A 16,759-nucleotide genomic window follows, 5' to 3' on the forward strand; every position below is an offset into this window, starting at 1 on the left:
GCTGTTGAGGCGGAAGCAGATTTGCCAGGTTGTCAATTTTCACGCCAAATCTGGTTTGTTTGAAAATCCAGCCGCGGGTAAAAATTCTGGAGTGGCGGGGTGCGTTTTTTGGGTTACTTTTTAGTTGGGCTACCGCGGGAGTTACAAGTCAACACTAAGAATCAGGAGAACATAACGACATAAGGGAGGACAGTGTGAAACGGAGAGAACAAATACAGACACACAGTGTGAAGAGTTTTCGTTCAAAATCAGTCTGAAAACGCCTCTGTATCAGCTAGCATATGAGTGAGCAATTGTTTGTGTAATCATTGTTTGGCATTTTATTTTATAACTTTTTTAATTATTAATTTTTTATTGTACAGTGTACCTTGGGTCTCATGAAAGGCGCTTTATAAATAAAATTTATTAAAATTATTATAAGAGAAATCAGCAAGCAAGCGGGTTTTACACTGACTTTGTGCTGGATATTTTTGTAGGACCTGGCAACCTTGGGCGGAAGTCGAGTGGTTGATAACCGGTCCGTCAACTGGTGAGGTTTGTCTTAGTTTTATCGGGTATTTTGATTTTAAAACCGACTTGGAACCAGACGTAGTTATATCACCGGGTTCCCAAGTTGGCAGCTTTAGTTAATAACTAGTTCTGCCGACTGGTTGTGTTAATGCGACGTTAAGCTGGGACGGAGCGAGTTATCTTGGCGGTTGTCGCTAGCTAACGAGCTAAAAAGTTGACAGTTGTGTTCCGTGTTTGCTGTGAACAGAGACATGGTGGTCCGCTCCTGTACGCCGTGAGGGGACGTTCAGTGTGAGGGGACGTTCAGCGGGCTTCAGCGTGAGGATGTCGGGGAACGAGGACGACTCGGAGGTGGAGAGGTCGGTACCGTCGTCTTGGTCAGCTACATGTCGCCAACAACCTCTTACCTCTGCCCCGGTCGTCCCTGGATGTTTATTAACCTTCATTGTACTATGATTTGTTATTGGAGTTTTTGTTGTTGACTTTTACTGAAAAACATTTTTAATAAACCAACTTGTATATATGTTATTGTAGGTTTAGGTGGGCCTGTGTTAAGTGAGTGCATGCCACAGTATATTTGTTCATGCAGATAAAGTCACGTCTGACAAACGACTCGTTTAAATCATGATCCATTTGAGAAGCAGCCTGTAATGTAGGAACTGAAGCGACCCGTGCAGTGGTGTTCATGTGGTGCGGTTTATTCAGGATAATGGAGCGGCCCCCCAGTAGCTACGGCTCTATGCGGAGTGATGACCATGAAGAAGAAGAAGAAGAGGACGAGTTCGCAGACGAACCTGCTGCTAAAGTCATCCTGCAGATACCCACAGAGCCTGCAAGGTACACACACGCATACAACGCCAAGAAATAATAGGCACTCTCAATACTTTATGCGCAAATGCATAAAGGTGAAGGAACTATTAATCGATGCGTGTACCTGCATCACAGGATCAGACTGCATCGTTCGGACTCACCAGAGACTGGCATTACGTCGGTCACTCAAGGACATCAGTCCAGCATCCATAAAGAGGGAGCCTTCCTTAGTCAAGACAGGTAGTTACACACAAACACTTTTTTTGTGTTCATATGCCATTGCACGCACGCACGCAGGCACAAACACATGCACAGAATATCTGAATTTAACAATCTCAAGATAAAAGGGCAAATAAATGCACGTGTCCTAGCTTTTGTGCATGTGTATACACTTGGTCTTCAGGGTGTAGTTTATTATTATGTTGTACTTTATGATTATTTCAGTCGTTCCATTCATTTTGAAGATGTTCTGCTAATTGCCAAACACAGTGAGTCTTGCGTGCTCCTAACAGGTGAGGAAAAGCAACTTAAAACTAGGGCTTAAAGCAATTAAAAAACTGTTAAAATTAGGGCTCCTGCTTGGTGCTGTAAATCCCAGATTTTGAGCTTGACAGTTATGTGCAGGAATTTTAAATTGCAGAAATGATTCCTGGCGCTTCCACTGACACACAAGCCATCCAAAGAGAAAAGGAAAGTTTGCCTAGCAGCGTCTGTCGTGTAGGATTACATCACAGTTGCTTTTGCCCTTTTCCAGTGAGCAATTATGAACAACAAGATTGGGTTCCCAACACCAACATTTAGTGTGCAGTAATGGATGTCAGTCTGTCTTTACTGGCCACTTGGCCAACAGAAAAATTATTTAATGGACACTGTTTTACCTTGATGAATAAAATATAAAGGCAACTTGCATTTGTGGTTCTGAGATTGTTGATGGTTATGAACTTATGGTTATGCTCTTTAGACTGAAATGTGTGCTGGTGTACTTTAGACCTGGAGAATCTGCAGCATGCCTGAGACCAGAGTGTCTCCATGCTGTTGTGCCAAGTGCCAAGATCAAGTTACACACACTAGTAGCATCATCTACATGTTCAATCACATATATTGTCACAGGGTCACAGTAAAAGCAATAAAAAATTTGGGGTTTAATTGCACTACAGTGCATTTAAACATTGATCTGGACACAAAGAGATACGCATACCAAATGAAAATGCCTTTTCTCTCTCATGCTATGTAAGTTGTTTTCTGAAGAGAACGTGTGTGTCTTTTGTTAGACTGCAACAGGAGCAGATGGATGTACAGATGGATGAAGATCAGGAGTTCGAAATGTGGAGAGAGAAGTGGAAAAAGGAGCAGCAAAGGATGATGGCGGAGCGTCCGGTCGCTGAGCCCGAGCAGCCTCGCCCTCCACCACCAGAGGGCGTTGGTCTGCAGTCAGGGATCGAGCACCCAAGCCTCAGCCTGCCCTATGTGTTTAAGGTTAGTTGTGTGAAGGGTCTGTGTAGAGGAGAAACGCGTCTCGGTTCACGTAGTGAAAGTAGATTCGTATAACACTTAACGCAGCTTCTCCAGCCTGATCATGCTGCTGCTGCCGTGTGTTGCAGGCCATGCAGGAGTGCCTTGGCCAGCTCAACCCTCAGGAGCTGCACTGGTTTAAGCGTGGCCTGTGCAGTCAGTACAAGAAGCACTTCGAGTTCCCCCAGCTGGAGGACAGCGACGTGCTGGACGTGGTGGACCGCATGCTGGAGAGACGGGGGAGGGGCGAGGCCGTGCACATGGCCGTGCGGGTCCTGCAGGACATTCGTAAGAACGTCGTGGCCGAGGCCCTCGAGCACGCCTGCAGGAGAGGTAGCCTAGTTCACCATTATACACCTGACATTCCAGTTTGTCTTTAAAGGCATTCACACTCGTGAGTGAATAAACAGGATTAAGCACTAAGATTGTTTAATAGTAGGAGTACATTAAGGTGTGCTAAGTATAGTGGACAGCAGAAGTGACTACGCCCCTGTGCAATATCAATTACATGCCAAATGTTCCCAAAGTTCTTCTAAATTGAACAATCATTTTTTGTTATGTAAAATTAAAAACAGTTGTTGTATTAAAAGTAGCACAAACCTCAGAGTAGGAACTCACTGCAACAAAAGCAGTACACTGGTCATCACATAGATTCAAAAAATATATTTTCAACACTTGTCCATTTGTACTCCGTCTTCCTCAGTATTGAGGATGTCAGTGTTGCCCACATTTCTGGAGACATAACTCATTTTTCATAGACATTGACTTCATGAAACGTCCATCGCACTGTCACAGAAACTGTGATTTTAGTGGGTGAAGTGGGTGATAATATGGATCATGTACCCACAGCTTTCTGAAATGACTTTTGAAAGTGTACTCTGAAAATATGAATATTTCCTTCATTACTTAATTTATTCAGTAATATGCGAGTTTTAGTCAAAAAATGCATTAGTTCCTAATGACAGAATCAGTACACTCTTCATGTTTATATTTTGTCACAGTGCTAAACTCAGCACAACGTAAATGTCAGAGATGTAGTGAAACTATCTTTAAGAGATTGTTACAGTTCTGAATCTTTTGACACAAGCCATAATGCACCAGAATACTCACTTCTGTTGTGTACTAAATCTACTTCTCACACCCCCCCCCCCCCCCCCCCCCCCCCCTCAGTTCTGGTGCAGCACGAGGTGACGTTAACCAATAAGAGGCGCTATCATAACCTGTACGAGGGCACATGTCGTCCGGGACAGCAGCGCTACGTGACCGATGTCTACGTGGAGCCGCCCATATTCATCGGAGGTGACCAGGGCATCAATACAGAGCACGACGTCCACAGGCCCAATTTCGTCTGCAGCCAGGGGACGCCTGTACGAGCCAGTGACATTTTCCGGCCACTAGGGGGCGAAGAACAGGTCCGGTTGATCGTGATGACGGGGGTGCCGGCCATCGGGCTCACGGTGGCCGTGCAGAAGTTCATCATGGATTGGACGAACAAGCAAACCAACCAGGACTTTCAGTGTTTGTTTTCGCTCCCAGGCCGTGAGCTCCATCTTGTCAAGGACGGCGAACAAACCTTCTTGGAGATGCTTAACAGCTTCTACCCGGAGACGAAGCACGCGGACTTCCTGGACAACGAGGACTGCCTGAGCCTGTTCATCATCGACGCTCTGGAGCTTTGCAAGCAACGCCTCGATTTCAAAGACAACCCCTCCATCACGAACGTGAAGACGCCGGCCACGATGGACGCTCTCCTGACCAGCCTCATCAAGGGCACCCTCCTGCCTCACGCAAGGATCTGGATCACCTGCCACCGGGCCATCTCCTGCAAGGTCCCCCACGAGTGCGTCAGCAGGTTTATGGACCTCAAGGGCTTCGACGACGCGCAGAAGGACGAGTACTTCACCAAGAGGACAAAGGACCCGGCGCTCGGCCTCCGCGTGCTGACCCACGTCAAGCGCTCGCCAGCCCTCTACAACGTCTGCCACCTGCCCCTGCTCTGCTGGATCGTGTCGTTCATCTTCGAGCGACGCTTACGCGAGGGCAACCACGACGAGCACGCGCCGACGCTCACGGCCTTCTACACCCAGTACATGATCGTGCAGACGAACCGCAAGATCGAGCGCTACGTGGGCACGGGGCTGGAGGCGTCGAGATGGAAGGACAGAGACAAAGACTTTCTTCAGAAGATGGGCAAGCTGGCCCTGCGCATGGTGCAGGACGAGAGGGACGTCTTCTACGAGGAGGACGTCTCCGCCCTGCAGCTGGACCTGGAGGACGTGTCCAACCGCGGCGGCATCTCCACAGAAGTGAGGCGGAAGGCAGGGTACCCGCACAAGCGGGCCTTCAGCTTCGTGCACTACAGCGTGCAGGAGTACATGGCGGCGGTGTACACGTACGTGACGTACCGCGTCAAGGGCAAGAGCGTGTTCGAGCAGCACATCAAGAGCAAGGTGGCCAAGCTTCTGAAGGACCGACCGGTCGTCGACCTGTACCGGCAGGCCGTGGACCGCGCGCTGGCCAGCCCCAACGGACACCTGGACCTCTACCTGCGCTTCTTGTTCGGGTTCGTCACGGAGGGGACGGAGTCCCACCTGCGCGGCTACCTGATGCCCCAGTACCACCCCGAGCCCAAAGGCATGGATGAAGTGCTGAGGTACGTGAATAAGAAGATCAAAGAGAACGTGTCGCCAGAACGGTGCAGGAACCTGGAGCTCTGCCTCCTGGAGCTGGAGGAAGGGAAGAAGAACAGATGAGGCCATGAGACGAGAGCGTGGTGAGACACCACTGACGGGTCTGCTGTTGGTGTGCTTCCAGTGTGAGCACGTGAGACAGAGAGAGAGAGGGGGACATGTATTGAGAGAGACGGAGAAAGTGAGTGCATGTGTTAATCCTGACATAAGTTACTTGGTTTCTTAGTTGTGAATTCTAAACTCTAAATGGTGAATCCTGCTGCTCGGTGCAGAAAAACAGTGCTGCCATCTGGGGGCGAATGAACCTCGCATCTAATTACAAATGGCTCACAATAAAGATGTGGCCATGGAACAGAGTTTAGTTCCCATAGTGTGTAGTTGCAGGGGAGTTCAGCTTGGGTGTGGGTGTATAATCAAGGTGAATTTCTTATATATTTGATTTCTTGCACAGAATATCATTTAATGACTTTTACTATAAATTTTTTTTAAAGAAGCAGTTAACCATTCATACCACCAAAAAGTAGTAAACATCAAATGTATTATTTATTATTTAACATTTTTCTATAAAGTGTGGCTCACATGAAATGCAAGTCTTCAAACGCAGTTCTCAGATGTAGTCCTCAAAGAAACTAGTTTTTTGCCATATCGGCCAGTGCTGGATTGCATCTGAGTTTATGCTCCACAGAATGGGTTCCCCACATAGAGGTGGCCATGTTTCAAATAAATCTGCTACAGAATATCAAACATCCAGGACAGAAGATGTCACTGTAGTGGTTCATAAAGTAAAGTATTATTGGAAAAATGTCCTACTGCCCCATTATATTTTAACTATGTACAAACTCAATGAGAGAGATGTTTACAGGTGTTCATTAACGTGTACTCCTGCTCAGCGTGATGAAAACGAGAGAGAGAGAGAGAGAGAGAGAGAGAGAGAGTGTGTGTGTGTGTGTGTGTGTGTGTGTGTGGGGGGGGGGTTAGGCTGTTAGGCTGCCACATGTGGATTGCACATCTGCCTTGTTTAAAATTTGCATTTTGGCTTTAAAATGGATTCAATCTCCAGGATGTACAGGTGCTGGTCATAAAATTAGAATATAGAAACAAGTATGTATTATACTCATTCTTTACACACTGACTGATATTTCAAGTGGTTTTTTTTGTGATTATATGATTTAAGATTATAACTGACTACTAATGAAAACCCCAAATTCAGTATCTCAGAAAATTAGAGCACTGTGAAAAGGTTCAATATTGAAGACAATATTAAACAGCAAATTACCTCAAAACACCTGCAAAGTCCTTTAAATGCTCTCTGTCTAGTACACAATCATGGGAAAGACAAAAGACGATCATCGACACCTTACACAAGCGGGGCAAGACACAAAAGGTTGTTGCAAAAGAGTCTGGCTGTTCACAGAGCTCTGTGTCTGAGCACATTAAACGTGGAGGAGATTCAGAGAGGTGGACAAAGACTGACTGCAGCTGGAGTCGGTGCTTCACGCCAGAAGATGTGATACGCCAGATCCAACAATGCAGAAGAGCTGAAGGCTACTATCAGAACAACCTGGGCTCTCGTAAAACCCGGTCAGTGCCACAGACTGATTTCATGCCATGCTGAATTGCTTCAGTAATTCAGGCAAAAGGAGCCCCAACTAAATATTCTGTGCTGTGCATGCTTATACTTTTTTTTGTATCTGTCTTAAGCAGGCCCGTTGACAGTCTTGCTGGGGCCCGGGACAAGAAAGTTTCATGTGCCCCCCCCCCCCCCCCCCCCCCCCCCCCCCCCACCCACGTCATTTGAATTTTCTCTGTAGCAGACAATCCTTGTGTTAGGTCATATAGTATATAATATAGCCACACATCAAAGCTGTTTCTGACAGCTGACTGGTTTATATTTGACGCGTCGCGAGCGGCGCGAGGATTCGCGAGGCGAAAATGAGGTAATCGCAGTGGCTTCGCCCGTGCGCGAGGGCCTCACGCACTGTCGATTCGCGAGGTCGTGCACCTCTCGAATTTTGTAACTTCGTCATGTTTGCAGGGTGCATATACCTTTACAAGGTGGAATTAAAACACTTGTACGTCACTTTAAAGGTCCATTTCAATATTTTCCAGCACGTTAAACTTAATTAAGTTAAATATTTAAACATATACTCGAAATAATTCGCTTTTTTATCACATTATTTAATGGTGGTTTATTTCACAACAAACAGATATTTGTTGTGAAACGAAGTAGTTACAATTTCAAGTATTTTCAAGTACTTTAGCCTAAATTCCAGAACTTTTCAAACCTGGAACACAATGCAACTTTAAAATTCGTCAGGTAAATGTTTTTCCTTTCTTTTCTGCGCTCCAGATTTCTGTATTTACTTTAACTATCCACCACTGTATTTCCCGCTGTTGGGCGGGTACCAGCCGGTTACGGTCGCTGGATCAATCAATTTTTCAGTGGGAGGCGGGGGTATGCACTTAAGTGTATGCACTTAATGGAAAATATGCAGATAGGTAAAAAACATATATTTTAGCCATTGAGCTTATTTTGAGTACATTATTTTATATTAATGAAATATTTCAAGATTATTTAAAAATTATAGACTTTAAAAAATAAATTGCTGGGCTCTTTGATGGGCCCCCCCTGGCCCTGGGGCCCGGGACAACAGACCCGGTTGTCCCCCCCTGTCGACGGGGCTGGTCTTACGTAATATTCTAATTTTCCAAGATACTGAATTTGGGGATGTCATTAGTTATAATCATCAAATTCAAAGAACTAAACACTTAAAATATATCAGGCTGTGTGTAATGAATGAGTTTAAAATACAAGTTTCACTTTTTGAATCGAATTACTGAAATAAGTCAACTTTTTCATGATATTCTGATTTTATGACCATCACCTGTATAACAGTACATCACTACTCCCTAGTGAGATATTGTAATTTCATGGCAACTGATTTTCATTTGCTCTTTGATGATGAAAATTACATTTTCTCACTCTCAATATAATAAAATATGTTAACTGTCAAACAGTTATTTTGGTGAGGGTTTTTTGGAACAATTGTAAACCATAGGTCCTATTGTTAAAGTTATTAGATTGTTTCATGATTTCTTTAACAGGTGGGCTAAATAAACAATTGATTTATTAAAGATTGTGTATTTGTATGGTTTTAACGTTTTGACATGAGCTTTTTCGATGTTAAATTATTGGAAATACAAGTTTTCCCAGTAATACTACTAATACTGCATTAATGTGGAGAAGAAGAAAAAACAAACAATGAGTAATGTTCATTGTAACGTTTTGCTTTTCGACGCAGCAAATGCTCTTAAGTAAATCTTGAAATGGACACATTAACGTTCTCGATGTTCCGCGTGCTGATTTTACGTCAGACAAAAGTTCGAGAAGTTCTCTCGAACGTTCTCGGTGCTCCGCGTGCTGCTGCTACGTCAGACAGAAGTTCGAGAAACTTCGCGAACGCTCCCGAGAATTTCCGCGAATGAAGATTCGGCGCGGGCGCGAGCGGGATGCGCGCGTTCCTGGTTCCGGCGTAGCGACCTCAAAGAGTGGTCGAGTGTGATTTTCTGGTCACTCGTTTCATGTCCGCCGCGCTCAGCTATGTCTGCCCTGTGTTATAACAAAGGTTGCGGGCAGCGTTTTGACCCAGACAACAACCCTGAGGGTGAGTTTTACCTCCGCGAGGTGTCCGTTAGCTAGCAGGCTAGTTCAGCGGCCGGTTTGACGTGTGCTAGCCAGAAAGTGAGACCGAGCAGCTCCAGTCTAACGGTGGTTAACCGGCTCATTCCTGGTCATGATCCTAGCTGTGTTAGCGGACTAACTAACCCTACCTCGCTAACACAGGCGGCTTCATGCCACATTCCTCATTCATTCGGTGTAGCTCTGTGTACAGCACACTGTACAGTACTACTGTAACACTACAGGCAAACCGCCGTGAGGTGGAGAAATAGTAGTACGAATATTGTTTATTTAAGCTTAATGTTAGCAAATGATGGGATACAATGACTAGTTGGGTTTTGATGTCAGTTAAAGTGTGATGGACGTTGCCTTGCTGCAGGTGTGTGCACCTACCACCCCGGAGTCCCCGTGTTCCACGACGCCTTGAAGGTAAGCTGACCGCCCAGCCTTTATATGTTTTCACATTGACCATCACTATCATAAACATGGTGAAGCACTGTTGCCACGGAGCTTGTTTCCCCCACTCTTATTAAAACCCCTGTTTGTTTGTGTCTGGGTGATGCAGGGTTGGTCCTGTTGCAAGAGACGCACTACGGACTTTTCGGACTTTCTCAGCATTGCTGTAGGTAGACCCGGATCCTGAGCAGCCCACAGGGTACCAGACCGCTTCCTGAGTGTTAGCCATGGGGGTTTTGTGTGTGTGTGTGTGTGTGTGTGTGTGTTTTCATGGTAAAAGTGCTCATCTAGGGTAAGCTTTTGAATACCCACCTGTTAAACATCAACATCTCTCTGGGAGCTGAGCAAGGATCTGAGCCGACTGCAGTGTTAAATGGTTTCCTGTGGTTGTTTCAGGGCTGCACTAAAGGTTGTCATAACAAAGAGAAGCCTCCTGAGCCAGTAAAGCCAGAGGTGAAGTCTTCCGGGGAGAAGAAAGAACTGGAAGATCTGAAGCCCAGATTTGACGAGTATGTCATTGCGGCTCCTAAACCACTGGAGTTCATCCAGAGACCCAGGTAAGTCAAAAATAAAAATAGCTAAATTCGCCTTATCGCTGCCTTTCAAAAATATAGGGCAGTCATGGCCTGGTGGTTAGGGAACTGGTCTTTTGACCGGAGGGTCGTGGGTTCGATCCCCAGACCTGAGGCCATGACTGAGGTGCCCCTGAGCAAGGCCCTTAACCCTCAATTGCTCACTTGTATAAAAAAAAAAAGAGATAAAAATGTAAGTCGCTCTGGATAAGGGCGTCTGCCAAATGCCGTAAATGTAAATGTATTTCTCAGTGTAAAGAATGGCCATCGTTCCCTGTGTTGCTTTCATGTACTCACACTAGGCACGGTTTGCTGGTTCCGTGCTGGGGCCCGGTTATCCCCCCTCCCCCCTCCCCCTCCGGCCTGCACTCACACTGGCTTCATCAAGCCGGCCCGAGCACGCTTACGTCATCACAACGCCACTTTATTTGGAAAAAAAAGTGCGCTCGCACAAAACTATGGAGTTCACGATTCTCTTTTTATTGTATTTTTGGAGTCGTATTGGGAGTGCAGAAACACGGTGCAAGCACAGATTTATCGATCGTTTAACACAATGTTTAACGTGAGCGTCGCATCACTGACATCATGTTTGAGTTCCGGCAAAATGAACCAATCAGACGAGGCACCAAGCGGGCCCGGCCACAGATAGCGCTCACAAGAAGCGCTCACTAGAAGCGAACCGTGCCCGAATCCAAGCGAACCGAGCCCTGGCCGACCTCTTCTAGCGGGCCCAGGCACGGTTCGGGACGATCACACTAGTCAAACGAACCATGCTTCGGCAGGGAACCGTGCCCGGGCCCGGATCACAGACCCTAGTGTGAGTACGCCTTAAATGTGTGAGTTGCCGTTTCATGAAGTGCGTGTGTGTGCTTGCTTGTGTGTTTCAGTGCCGATGAGCCGCTCGTGGAACTCCAGCAGAAAGTCTCCGTTTCCCTTCGACAGGCGCTTGAGAAACTCGAACTGGCAGAGACCAGTCAGAGTGCAAAGAAAGGTAAAATCAAATAGCGGTTTATCCATGTTGGGGTGGTGGGTGTTGTTTACTGGCATTAAAGCGACATTTGGTGCTTACCGATATTTTTAAAACGTGTTTTGCAGAGGAGGAGGATGCTGAGGTGAAGATTGGAATGGCGTGTAAAAAACGGAGGCTGTTCTCAGGTACGTTGTGCGTGGTCAGCACATTTACCACGTGCTCATAAAGCACACGAGAATGTGTGAGACCCACAAGGTTTACTCGTATTTATCAGAATTAAGTTTTCGTGCTTGGCGTGGTTGTATGTTACAGACTTTCTGTGGACCAGAAAGTGATGAGGAAACATGTGTGTATCACACAGGAGTTCCAATATTCCATGAGGGGTGAGGGAGGAGCTGAAACACACACACACACACACACACGCACACGATTGTGGCATGTTCACATTGAAGGTGTAATGAAGGAGATCTCGAACAGAACTCGTGATGGAATGTCCTTTAAGCGTTAAGTGAATGGGGTGATTTTAGATCAGTGCATCATGTGTGTTTGTCCTGCAGCATGAAGTACTGGAGCTGCTGTCGGAGGAAGACGTCCGATTTCAACACTTTTCTTTCCCAGGAGGGCTGTAGTAAGGGGACTCATCAATGGAAGAATGCAGATGTGAGACAGTGCACGCACACACACACACACACACACACCTTTTATTAAGCTTATTTATTTTACATACCACGTGTTCTTCCTTTTTTGGGTATGGGTTGTATTTCTGTAGGGAAAGAAGGTGGTGCCATGTCGGGTTGATTGGCATCAGACCGGAGGTCAGGTGACCATCTCCATCTACGCTAAGAACGCAAACCCCGAGCTGTGCTCCATACAGGCTAATAGCACCACGGTGAGTGTGTATGTGTGCGTCTGTAAAACATGGCCAAACCATACATTACCATCACACCTGAGTTTGTTGGGACATCTAATTCCAAAATTATGTATATTAATAATTGACATTGTGCATAAATAAAATTAAATATACCTAAACCGTGCATAATTACAATGAAGTGAGGTTTTCCTTTTTGTGTGTTTCCAAAAATTTTTTTTTTTGTTTTCTTTTGTTGCAGGTGTGTATCAGTGTGAGATTTGACAGAGAGAAGGAATTTGAGCAGAAGATTAGTCTGTGGGGGGTAAGTCCACTAAACTAATATATTTCAACCTGATTCATCTAGGGTAGTACTTTTAATTGTATGATTTTGTTAATGTGATTACAAATTTGGTAATTATTATTTGGTTGTAATTTCACATTCTCATTTATGGCCTGTTTTCCGGCAGGTGATCGATGTCAGTAAGAGTGTTGTTAACATGATGGCTTCCAAAATCGAGATTGTGATGAAGAAGGCGGAGCCTATGTCATGGGCTCGGCTAGACCTGCCCCCTGTGTCTCCCTTCAGACACCAAAGAGAAGAAAGAGAATGACGATGGACTGAAAGAGTCTGTTTAAAAAAAAACATGAACAAATCTCCCACATTCGAGTGGCATCTTGGTCCTTCACACTGCACATTATTACAGACCTACAGCCACAGAGCAGAGGGGGGAACGCCATCAGATCAGCAAATCTGTGCGGGCACAGCTGACCTGCGATCAGCCTTTCTCCATCTGAATCTTTGTTGTCTTTTTTATACATACTGCTGCTCTTTCTCTCCCTCTCCATACATATAACCATTCTTTCACTTTGTGAGTACACCACCAAAGAAACCCACTTGGCCATATGACTGATGCCTTGTGGTTTCCATGTAGGTTTAATCCTTCACAATGGGAGAACTTTTTTTTTCTGTTCCTGTGGAACTCGTAAAGTTCTAGAACCTGTTCTGGAATGCTTCTAAGGTCTCCTTCACTTTCCAGGAACCAGCCACACACTCCCTTGTTTTGTGTCCTGTTTTTTCTTTTTTGCTCACCTTGACTACCTGAGATGCTCTCAGCTCACATCCTTCTCTCTCTCATGCCCCAGCATGCTTGCACACGTTCTAAAAAAAACTTTTTTGCCTTAAATAAACCAGTGAATCCTCTGCTAGGCCTGGTTTCTTGCACATGCAGCCAGATGTTGAGCGGAGGTTCCCCAAACACACAGCGGCACAGAAATCGTTCTTAAACCGTATTTCACTGAACATGCTTAATTTAAGATTATTTGAAGTCTTCTGGTGGAATTCTGCCATCATTCCATGATCATGTCTAGAAATCTCAACTACTTGAAGGCACTTTTAAAAGTGGATTGTCTAGTTCACGCTAAAGTCCAAACTGTATGCCCACCAGTCATCAGCAGATTGCAGCATACCTGCCCCTGACCTTTAACTGTTTACAGGTGCCAAGAAATGTTCACTGTGTATTTTATATACTGGATCAACTTGTTAGCTGGTTGGATTCTAAAACTCACAGTTTTGACCACAGTTGATGTATAAATTGGTTATACACTTGCCATGAGGTAAAGAGACCATACAAAAGTGGATCACTACACCCCGCAGTAAAACGGTCAGTCATTTTAAAAATGTCCATGCCCTTCTGCTCAGTCCTATGTGGCAATGTGTGATTTTGTCTGTTTAGAAATAAATAAATTTAGTAATTGGCTAAATCCCTTTATTTGCTTATTTTCTGGATTTTCATGTATAGCTGTTTGTATTTGTGTTGGTTTTCTGTCCTATAGATATTTGTTGTCAAGTTAACATGCTTGGCTTTAAAAGACGCACCTCCTGGCCTTATTACTTATTATTTCATTACTATTATTTACATATATTTATCGTACAGATTTAACAAAATCATATATACGATAGAATAGATACTGATACTTTATTGATCCCAAAGGAAATTAAGGTCTCGGTAGCATGATGAAAAGAATAAAACACAAAGCACATTTGGTGACACATCTATGTTTATTTTAAGATCACATCACAGTGAATTGTGGCTTTTGTTATTGTGCTTTGAAAGTCATTCATTGTTATTCACAGCAATCACATTAAAAGGACTCATTACAAACAAATGGAGAAGCTGCCTTGAACATCACTGATCTAGGATCAGTTTTCTATATTAAGATGAGGAGGTAATCCCAGATCTTCACTTTCACGGACTTGCCCGGTATGTAACCTAGACTAATACAACCACATGCACCAAAAACAGAACAACCTTGTTAACCTTTCATCCTTGAAATGATCTGACAAATTACTGTAAAGCCTGACAGAACTCGACTTGAGAGGTGTTTTAGTCTCATACGGACTCCATTTATACATTTTCACAGTAATAAATTGATGTTATATAATATAAAATACTGTATACATATGTGTGTGTGTGATATATATATATATATATATATATATATCACACATATATGTATATATATGTATGTATATATATATAATATATATATATATATATATATATATATATACAGTAGTGTATAATATAAATGTTAGCAAATGATTCAGTGTAGCCCAAATTTTCTGTAGCTTCTTTGCACTATAGCTTGATCCAATTTACCCATTTTAAAAGCTAGCACTTTAGCTTATTAGTAGTTGTAATTGCAATCTTGGAGTGGGTGATTTCTCTTCTGAAATGGTTTATCTAAATGTAGCAGCTATGTACATTCAGCACATCTCATCGCTGTCCTCAGACCAAGTTTTGAACACACCTGCACCACCTTGTGGAGAGATGAGTTTATTGCACCTCATGAGTGTCTTCAGGCTAAATTTGACTGCTTTTTAACCCAGTGCAAAAATTGTGAAAGCCTTACGTTACTTCAAGGAACCGTCATTATACAGAAATGGCTTAAATAAACTAAAATGTCAGTGCAGCTCCAGTAATTAATAGACAGTGTTTAGTACTTCACTAAAACAAATTGATTGATATATTTCAGTGAGAAATGCTCAGTGTGCACACTCAGCAGTCTGATGTCACACACACACACACACACACGGACGTAATTTTGATTTCAAAAGTGGGGGGGGGGGGGCTTGGATTCGTCGCTATTTAAATATTTGCTTTTAACCGTAAAAACTGGGGGGGACCAAAACCGGCTTTTGAAAAAGTGCTGTCCCCCCCCCAAATTACGTCCGTGCACACACACACACACACACACACACACACTAAACAAACTAGACCCTTGCTGTAAGACCTCAGGCCACGGGTTGAAGTGTGCGGCCCGCGGCGTCCACGGTGAAGGCGGCGACGCTGATCTGACGCTTGACCTCGTCCCAGGCCTCCTCCGGCTCCCGCCGCGCTCTCGATGTCGAACAACGCGTCGTAAATTCCGGGAAACGACTCACCGGCGTATTTGTTGTGGCTGCTCGGAGCGAAGATGATGTGTCTGCGAACGTGACCCGATTACAGATTTAAGAGATGGGTGGGAGCGGACATGTTTCACGCAACTGCCGCCCTGTGTCCACTAGAGGCGCATTTTCTCTTTTAAAAACGCTATTTGAGGGATGGGAGAATAGTTCTCTGAAGTCACGGGACAGCGCAATAAGAAACACATTTTCTTTGGAAAACACACTGCGCTAGAATCAACATTTTGTTGATTAGGCACTTCGAGGGTGTTTAGTATTTGGTTAGTAGGTCAAGCTGACAGTTCGTACTGCTGCCACTGAGGGGCGCTGGCAATCAAGGCAAAATTTTGGCCGTGCTTGATTTGTTGCCCTCATGCCATTTCATTGTTTTAGTAATCTTGATAAACAAGTTCCTTCATGACCTGCAGCTTGTCACGCCCCTTGTTAGCAGAAGACACCCAGGACACCTCATGAGCCCCCCCCCCCCCCCCCCCCCCCCCCCCACCAGACCTAACTCACTGGTCTTCTAACCATGTGCACTTATTCCTTGTTTGTGTCTTGATTTCCATGTGTGAATTTCCCTTGGTCCCTTTTTGAGCCTTACTAGCCTTGTGAATTCCTGTTTAACATTCACAGTGACAGTCTCGGTCTCAATTCTCTCTTTGTCTAACCCCATTTTGGATTGTTGTCTGGTTTGTTTGGTCTCCTGGTGTTTGAGTGTTTTCTGGTTGGTGCCTCGTCCTCTGACTGATGAAAGCAACACCCGTTTGTTAGTCAAACCTCCATCTTGACTCCCATCTCTGCTCCTGCTGTGACACAGGCAGCCACACGACACCCACCCCTACAAACCGCACTTCAGCTATCAGCTACAGAACTGCGCTACAGAAGGAACCACAGAATAAGGCTCTCAATGTTATGTGGCGAGTGCCATCTTGAAAACGGAGTCACAACACAAACAGTCCCTTGATAAGCAGACCCAATAACGCTTTCACGGTAAATGTCAATCTGTAGAACTTCTGGCCCACGGGCAAATTTGAGAGATACTCAAATATGACGTGGAATTGGCCAGCTACGCCTTCGCCTATGAGGATTTCACTTGATCTTCCAAAGCTGACAGAAAGGGGACACAAACAAAATCCAGTGACTTGGAAATGCTGGAAGATGTTGACAGAGTTGGCCATGCTTGAAATCTAAAGCTTTTTCTGTAGCCAGTTGGCAAACGGCGTGGTCGGGTTAATCCATCTCTGTGGCTGGGATTAACGTTG

At 44.8% G+C, this 16,759-nt stretch overlaps 3 protein-coding genes across 3 annotated transcripts in view; 2 read left to right on the plus strand and 1 right to left on the minus strand.

Annotated features, from left to right (window-relative positions):
* The first annotated feature begins 6 nt into the window (after positions 1-6).
* Positions 7-7,276, plus strand: nlrc3l (NLR family, CARD domain containing 3-like). Its single transcript, XM_076977482.1, has 8 exons — positions 7-99; positions 477-529; positions 758-869; positions 1,216-1,347; positions 1,456-1,560; positions 2,592-2,796; positions 2,922-3,165; positions 4,003-7,276. Exons 3-8 carry the CDS (start codon positions 835-837, stop codon positions 5,583-5,585), a joined length of 2,304 nt encoding a protein of 767 aa, XP_076833597.1. The 5' UTR covers positions 7-99; positions 477-529; positions 758-834; the 3' UTR covers positions 5,586-7,276.
* A 1,585-nt stretch (positions 7,277-8,861) lies between these two features.
* Positions 8,862-13,250, plus strand: chordc1a (cysteine and histidine-rich domain (CHORD) containing 1a). Its single transcript, XM_076976764.1, is given in 12 exon segments — positions 8,862-9,187; positions 9,581-9,630; positions 9,767-9,823; positions 10,054-10,214; positions 11,117-11,220; positions 11,325-11,362; positions 11,364-11,384; positions 11,512-11,582; positions 11,757-11,859; positions 11,969-12,088; positions 12,309-12,371; positions 12,517-13,250. Coding segments are annotated over 12 exon segments (996 nt in total). The 5' UTR covers positions 8,862-9,123; the 3' UTR covers positions 12,661-13,250.
* A 1,955-nt stretch (positions 13,251-15,205) lies between these two features.
* The window catches only part of naalad2 (N-acetylated alpha-linked acidic dipeptidase 2), a 13,863-nt gene continuing 12,309 nt past the window's right edge, over positions 15,206-16,759 (minus strand). The window contains 2 exon segments of the mRNA XM_076976187.1: positions 15,206-15,440; positions 15,442-15,535. Coding sequence (XP_076832302.1) covers positions 15,345-15,440; positions 15,442-15,535 — 190 coding nt within the window. The 3' untranslated portion in view covers positions 15,206-15,344.

Source organism: Brachyhypopomus gauderio, chromosome 16 (genome assembly GCF_052324685.1).
Source record: "Brachyhypopomus gauderio isolate BG-103 chromosome 16, BGAUD_0.2, whole genome shotgun sequence".
In the NCBI taxonomy this organism is placed as follows: domain Eukaryota; kingdom Metazoa; phylum Chordata; class Actinopteri; order Gymnotiformes; family Hypopomidae; genus Brachyhypopomus; species Brachyhypopomus gauderio.